This window comes from Letharia lupina, assembly GCF_014066315.1.
Source record: "Letharia lupina isolate WasteWater1 chromosome Unknown contig_1, whole genome shotgun sequence".
Lineage (NCBI taxonomy): Eukaryota > Fungi > Ascomycota > Lecanoromycetes > Lecanorales > Parmeliaceae > Letharia > Letharia lupina.
Genome location: NW_023502970.1, coordinates 2,974,641 through 2,982,098, shown reverse-complemented (window position 1 = coordinate 2,982,098; position 7,458 = coordinate 2,974,641). Strand labels below are relative to the sequence as shown.

The 7,458-nt window shown below is 39.0% G+C and overlaps 3 protein-coding genes across 3 annotated transcripts; 2 read left to right on the top strand and 1 right to left on the bottom strand.

The window, feature by feature from the left end:
• Positions 1-1,929: 1,929 nt before the first annotated feature.
• HO133_000032 (uncharacterized protein) lies at positions 1,930-2,403 on the top strand (the record flags this gene model as incomplete). Its single annotated transcript, XM_037290972.1, has 1 exon — positions 1,930-2,403. One exon carries the CDS (start codon positions 1,930-1,932, stop codon positions 2,401-2,403), a length of 474 nt encoding a protein of 157 aa, XP_037157846.1.
• A 439-nt stretch (positions 2,404-2,842) lies between these two features.
• HO133_000031 (uncharacterized protein) lies at positions 2,843-4,020 on the top strand (the record flags this gene model as incomplete). Its single annotated transcript, XM_037290971.1, is given in 3 exon segments — positions 2,843-2,948; positions 3,528-3,805; positions 3,820-4,020. 3 exon segments carry the CDS (start codon positions 2,843-2,845, stop codon positions 4,018-4,020), a joined length of 585 nt encoding a protein of 194 aa, XP_037157845.1.
• Positions 4,021-5,876: 1,856 nt separating this feature from the next.
• On the bottom strand, positions 5,877-7,254 carry HO133_000030 (uncharacterized protein; the record flags this gene model as incomplete). The annotated part of the gene is made up of 3 exons (XM_037290970.1): positions 5,877-6,393; positions 6,498-6,760; positions 6,817-7,254. The coding sequence occupies 3 exons, from the start codon at positions 7,252-7,254 to the stop codon at positions 5,877-5,879; spliced, it is 1,218 nt and encodes a 405-aa protein (XP_037157844.1).
• Positions 7,255-7,458: the final 204 nt, after the last annotated feature.

Sequence of the window (7,458 nt, the reverse complement as noted above, 5' to 3'; positions counted from 1 at the left end):
CTATATAATTTAATATCTTAGTTATCTTATTTAATATATTAGTATATAAAATAGAATAAGAAAGAACTAAGCTTAAAAATCTTAAACTTATATATATAGTCAATTATAAACTCGATAGATCTACGCTTTATTAAAAAAATAGATATACGTTATTAATATATAGAATAACTTTTTCGTTTTCTATTAAAATTTTAAAATTTCTTTTTTAATTATAGAACGAAATATAAGCTTTTAGATAAAAAAAGAATTTTTAAATTTAGTCTTATAATTATTAAAGCGTAAGAAATTTAAATATTACTTATTAAAGTTCGCTCGATAGCCGAATAGCTCTAATTAAAAAATAGATATATATTATTTAATTTTAGAATAACATTTTTATTTTCTATTAAAGTTTTCAAATTTCTTTTTTAAATTATAGAATAAAATATAAGCTTTTAGATAAATAAAGAATTTTTAAATTAAGTCTTATAATTATAAAAACGTAAGAAATTCAAATATCGTTTATTAAAGTTCGCTTATTAAAGATCGTTTATCTACTTACTTAATAGCTCTAATTTAAAAAATAATTATAAATTTAATTTATAAATCTTTACTCGTCTATATTAATATTATATCTATATCGATTTTAATAATTTCTATCTCGCCTTTTATCTCTCTTCTTACTCTTATTTCTTTATTTAATTATATCTAATAAATAAAAATATAAAGACTATATACTAAGAATAGATATATATATATATATAGACGACGTATATTTAATATAGCTATTTAGAGATATAATTATAAGAACGTTTTTTTTTATAAATATATTATTACGATACGCTAAGATCTTCTTTAAATCGAGTCTAGCGTAAGCTTAATATTATATATATCTACTTTATAACTTAATTACGAATAGTCTCTCTTTAATAGTCTCTCGTTTATACTAATATAGTCTTTCGCGTACGATTTATATATTAAGCTTTAGATCTTATCTAATTTAAATAAGATATCGCGCTAGCCCTATATATTATATTATAAAAAACTTTAAATTTAAATGAAATCCTTTTACTTTATTAATTTCGAAGTAGTCGTTTACGACAACGATATAATAGTTAGAGTTTATTATAAATAACTTAGAAATAGTATAATAATAGTAGACGAAGAGCTTATATTATAAATATCTATTACTAAGTCGTATTATTAGCTATATATATTAAAACTCGCTAATATATATAAGAGTATTAGTAATAAGTTACTTACTTATCTTCTTTCTAGAATATCGTTATAACTAAATCGAGCTCGATAAGAAGATTAATATTAAATAACTTTATAGATAATTAAATATATATTAGTAACTTAGCTAAAAAAGTTTAATTCTAAGAATATCTACGCTTAATAGTTAAATATCTCTATTTAGATCTAAATAGAGTCTTATAGAGCCTTCTTAGAGATATTATAAAGCTCTCGTAGAGACTACTATTAATAATATAGAATTTTCATAGATTTAAATTTATAGCCTTTCTAAAATTATAATAAAAGTCATCGCTAAAAATCTATATTATAAGATCTCCCTTACTCGTTAAGATATAATATTCTATTTAGATATTTATATCGTGGAATAAAAGAAATATCGACAATACACCCACCAGTCAGATATTCACTATATCAAGGCCTATATTAAGCCGGGTGGCTGCGGGTATAGCCGGTAGGCTGCATTAGTATGGACGGGGGACTGTCGGAGGGGGACTGTCCGCAGTCAAGTTGTCTGCCCTGCAGGCACATAGAATAATCAACATCTTTTACACCATACCTGCTCCCACCCTCCTAGATCCAGATTCTTATTTCTCGGTTCTTAACTTTTACAACACCTTACCAGATATTTATTTTCCATTCAACTGTACTACATTTCACTCATAGCTCAAAGTCTGTGAAGAGTGAGACGGCAGTATGGCACTCGTACTTCGTTTCTTGAAACCCTACCAGGTGAAGGCGCTTAACAAACTCGTTGAGAAGGGGGCGAGCTTTGTTCACAGTGAGGCCATGCTGGAGTCCGCGATCTACTCTCCAAGCAATCACCAACACTATTCAAAGGAGAACGATTTAGCCACACTTGCAGCCGTTCAGAGCTGCGCGCTTATCAAAAATCACCCATTCCTCAATGGGAACAAGCGAACAGCGCTATTAGCGGCCAACTTGTTCCTATTACAGAACGGCAAGGCCTTACAACGAGATCCGTACCGGGCAGAAGCCAATGACTCTATTACACAAGCTCACGGTCAAATCGCCGAGGGCAACATGGATCATGCAGCAGTGGCGGATGTATATCGAGCATGCATGACGGCTGCTACAACTGTCGACTTGACACAGGCAGCAAGTCTTATTGAGGATGAAAACAAACCCCCATCGGACAGTCAAAAATGACGCCACTACGCGAGCGCACGGTGATATCGCTGAGGGCAAGATGGAGCCTACAGCTTGGCGGAGATTTATCGAGAATCGATGACGGATACTACACTCAGCGCAGGCTGCGAGTCTTATCTAGGGATGAAGCTAGACACATAACTTGGAGGTCAACTGAAGTGGTCTCGCAGAACCTGAGACCATTTATTTCGTCTGTGATGTTGGAAGCATCTTGTGTACTCAATATTTGAAGCGTAACTCTTCAGCTAGTGGTTAATTGCAAGTACCTAGCGGGTACAGAGCTGATTTCGCCTTCTATCTCATGTCTTTGAGCGCCTTGCTAAAATAATCAACCCCCTGAGCCGTGTATCCCCACATCTCCTCTTCGGTGAACGCATCAGTAGTCTGGTAGGGTAGTCGGATTTAGGCCAGCTTACCTCCCTCGGTTCCCTTGAGCGTAATGGCAGAGCCTTCCACGGAGTCACCGCCATGGAAAAGCATGGCCGGCAGCTCCACACCGCCAAAGCGATCAATGAGGAGTGCTACCTCCGGCGTCAAGGTCAAACGTGGGGACTGTGGGAGTTTGTCTGACTAACGATTAGCATCCAGCCAGTCAGGCTCAGCTGTACGGGATTGTATACCACGAGCCAAATGGCGGCCGCCGTAGAAAAGGAGGTCCACTTTTGCAGTCTTTGGGCCTAGGTCCTGACCTGCTAGAGCACAGCCGACATTTCGGGATATCATGACCGAGTAGTATGGCGCTCCTTCAACATCGCATTGCACCTGCTGCGCCACGCCTCCCGGAGAAGTTCTCAGACTGGCTGACGCTTGGGTGAGACTTCTAGATTGGGCGATCACCCTGAGGAGCTTGGATGGTGAGCGGCTAAACATGATTCAAGATTATCAACAAGTGGTTATCAATTGGCAAATTATCTTGTCGTCTGTCGTCTGCTGTTGCCGGAAAGATTCGCTTGCGGAGCGGGAGATCTTATGTCCTGACTCTAACCCTAACACCATCGCGTGCCTAAAAGGCAATTTAGCGTCTTAGCCCTAACCCTAAATTCAAAATCTTCTAGGATACTTGGCACGGGACATAGGGAGTAGGGTTTCGTACTGTAGTATAAGCATCTTATCCAAATCAGTAGCAAATATCGCAAATAGTCAAAAGGCCCAACGACAGCCCCTTGCCCAGGAGCAGCGCAAGAAGGAAAAGGCCCAGTCTGCTGCCCAAAAGCAACGCGAAAAGGACGATACCCAGCCTGCTGCGGCCGCCCAGGACCAGCGCGAGGACGAGGCTCGGACTGAGACCCTAGCTGATCTTCTAGCCAATCAAGAGGTGCTATTCCTGTATAGGGAGACGGCTTCCTTAAGACAACGTGGGCAAGAAGGCACCTTGCATGCTCCTATGTGGCAGGACGAATTCGTCAAGAGGACTAGCTATGTGGTGATTTCGATACAAGCGTACTCGGCTCTCAAATGTACGCCGCCATAGACGAGCATGATTACGACGACGATGTTATCTCGTACACCGCTGAGATCCGATCCCATCACTACAGATCTATCAAGCAGAAGCGTACTGTGGCGGATCTCTCCTCTGAAGTATCGATTGAAGTCGTCGAGACTAACCTGAAGGATTAGTGGTAGTCTCAGAAAGGCCCCACGCAGTGGGTCTGAGCAGGAAACCCTGTCAAGACTTATTTTTTTGATATATTGCCCGATATGTAATATTTATCCCTGCGTATATATAGATACTAAGTATTAGTTATAAAGCTTGATATTACTAACAGAGTACTTTATATATAAAATACTATTAGAGTTATAGTAACTACTCTACTTCTCTACACTTTCGCGATATCTAAAATTTTATTTTAATAAGAGTAAGAAAGAGTTTAATCCGCTATAAGTACTCGTTTTTTAGAATTCTATAAAATCGCCTTATAGTACTTCTGTACGCGGGGAATTAAATATATAAATTTTTAAATTTCTTTCAATTTAAATTATTAAAAGTTTTTAGATTTTATTATTATATAGAGAAAGAATATTACTATAAGATATAGAGAGATTAATATCTAAAGTTTAAAGATATTTCGTCGTTATCGCTATAGAGAAAGTTGAGTATCTAAGTATTTCTAATATATTTTATATTTATATAAACTCGTTTTAGATATATTAATCGCGTTAATATTATTTAAAATATATATATTATAATTTCTTTAACTTTTAAATAAAGTATATTTAAGTTAATATATATTTCTATAAAAAGCGTATTTTAAATATTTAATTTTCTAATTAAGAGTAATATAATAAATCTATTTAGATAATTTCTTAATTTAATTTATTATATAATCTTTTAATAATATTAAATATAATATACTATTATTTAAAGTTTTTTTAATAAAAATTAATTAATTAAAAAGAAATATTATAAGTATTAGCGGAGATTATAATTTTAAATTAGTTTATATAATAATAATAAGCTATTTAATTTTAATAAAAGACTTAAATACTTAATTAGCAATCTTAATAAATTTATTTATTCTACGATTAACTTTAAAAAAGTATATAATAATTATAAAAAAATCGTTAAAAGTCGCGAATTTTATATTTCGATTAATTATTATAAATATCTTATATAAAATAACGATTAATATAGCGATTTTATAGTTTTCTACTTAAACTCTAGAGAGAGGATATACTATAATAAGTTTACGATATAATTAGCCCTCGAAGCGAGGAACGAGTGTAAGGCTGGCCATAGGGTACCCCGCTAAGCGAGTCTGAATTACTGAGACTAGATTAGTGGAAGAAGTTTTAACGAGCTGTAGACGTTGAAATTAGATTATTTGATATTATATCTCCTCTAGCCTTGAAGACAGCTACTAATACCATCGACTCCCTCACGAGATCTCCCTTCTATCTACGTACAAGAACAACGTAGAAAGGGAAAGATCGAAATGTACTGGGGCGCGCATCACGTCAACGCCAGGTTGGCTATGCTGCTCAGCGTGTCTGGATGTTCCACCCCGAGTACCCTCTCACTCGTCTCCATGACTTGCACTTGCAACTCTTCGGCCTCTTTCCACCGCCCTTGATTGTTATATGTCGACGCCAGGTTGGCTATGCTGGTCAGCGTGCTTGGATGTTCCACCCCGAGTACCCTCTTTAGGGGTAGAGCAGAGTAGAGGGTAAAGGGTGGCTGGTGCAGTATGTGCAGGCATCAATACGTGTGTTAAGTCGTGGGTGCTGAGGTCATTGTCATAACGCGAAGGAGTTGGGGACGGAGAAAGGTGAGAATTTGGCACCTTTTCAAAGAGCGAGGATCCCGTTGAAGCCTCTGAGTTGGATTACATATGAGAATCTACAGCAGTAGTCAAGGGTGCGCGTAATGGGAGCAAAGCCTGAGAGATTTTTACTATTATCAGCAAATTGACTTTGAGGCCTCGGATAAGGCGAAATGCAGCTGCTTCGATTAATAACTCAACCAGTGCAGTTCCCTAATAGATATACTTCTGAAGGATCTGCTTCTCGAACCAATCCTTGTAGCTTCCAACGCCCCAGTCCGCACACCGACATAGTCCATCTAGAAGCTTGAAGCCACCCTCCAACGATTTGGTGTCGCCTAAAGATATAGGTCCCACGAACCGGAGACCGTAGCCTTTATCCTTGACCATCTCCCTATCTACATACACGATATGTAGACCCCATTCATCCCCCTCGATCTCGATGACGAGCACCGGCATATCCAAGCTGTAATCTTCGACCTTGCGTTTCTCGAACTCGGCGGAGATCCAGGCCGCCAATTGGATGAGCGGATCTATGTTCGTGTTTTTGCGCTTCACCTCGAAGTTAGCGAACATAGGAGTGAAGTTGACAAAGCTTGAAGTCTGGTTGATGCTATCCATGGCGCCTTTCATTGCGTACACTCCACGTTGAAGGGTAAGGGTCTGATCAGTCGGAAGATCGAGACCAAACGCGCAGTCGATGCGTTTATCGAGATCTTTGAACTGTGTACTCGGGGAATATGAGCATAGGGAAGGAGGATCAATGGCAACGGTCTGTCTGTAAGTCGAAATTGGTCAGTCAGAAGTACGAAGACCAGGTGAGACGAGACTTACATATCCAGCGCTTTGATTCGCTTCCCATCCTTGTTGAAGCACTCCAACTTGCTGACCAAATTCAGCATGGGGCTGACCACGTACGAGATCCAATGCGATTCATGATAACCCTCATGCCGATATCTATCCGCGTTTATCAAAACATCCGTGATGGCAATCCAGATTCTGTCATACTCGCCGGGTTTGTATCGAGTGTTGTCTGAGAAACACATCTTTGGAACCTTTGGTTTCGATTTGTTTGGGGTCTGTTGAGGGATTCGTGCCTAGGTTCGTAGAATGCATAAGCATCAGCACGAATGTGGAAGCTTGTGTGACGAACCTTGAGCGCTTCAGGGATGGTACCCTCGCCATCGGATTCTATGTGATTCACCCAAAGAATCTTCACTGCAGGTGGCATCTTATTTCCCAGCTGGCCAAAGTACACGCGCGGAAAGAAGCTGACGGGAGGGTTGAGGAGAATAAGACGTTCTCTTGTGGTCATGGATGCTGGCGCCTTTGTAGACTTTGTAGGAGATCCAGGTCGGCTCGATGAGGACTTGCTCTTGAGTGGAGAGCCCGGCCGAGCTGATGGTTCTGAGAATAAAGGTATCACTTGTGCTTCAATCCCAGCGCTTCGTACTGTGCCGCCATTCTCCTTGTCACTAGATACAGCCGAAGAGACCTTTGCCTGCGATCGCGCTCTTGTGACCATGCCACTTTCCTCTCCTTCCTTCGCCTTTGCCTCGACGTCTTTTGTCTTCAATGGCGATTGAGGCATGTTTCGTCTCGGGATCGATTGCCTTTGATTCAGTCTGGCGGATTTGCGAGGGGTGGAGATTCGGATATCTGCGAGAGCTTTGCGTTTTGATGAGGATGTAGTGGTGGAAGGGTGAGTGGGCTTGGCAGAATTTGGCCGAGTAGTTCTGAGGAAATAAGGCGCGTCGTGGGCCGTTGAACTATGTGGGGTGGAGGTGGAGGTGGA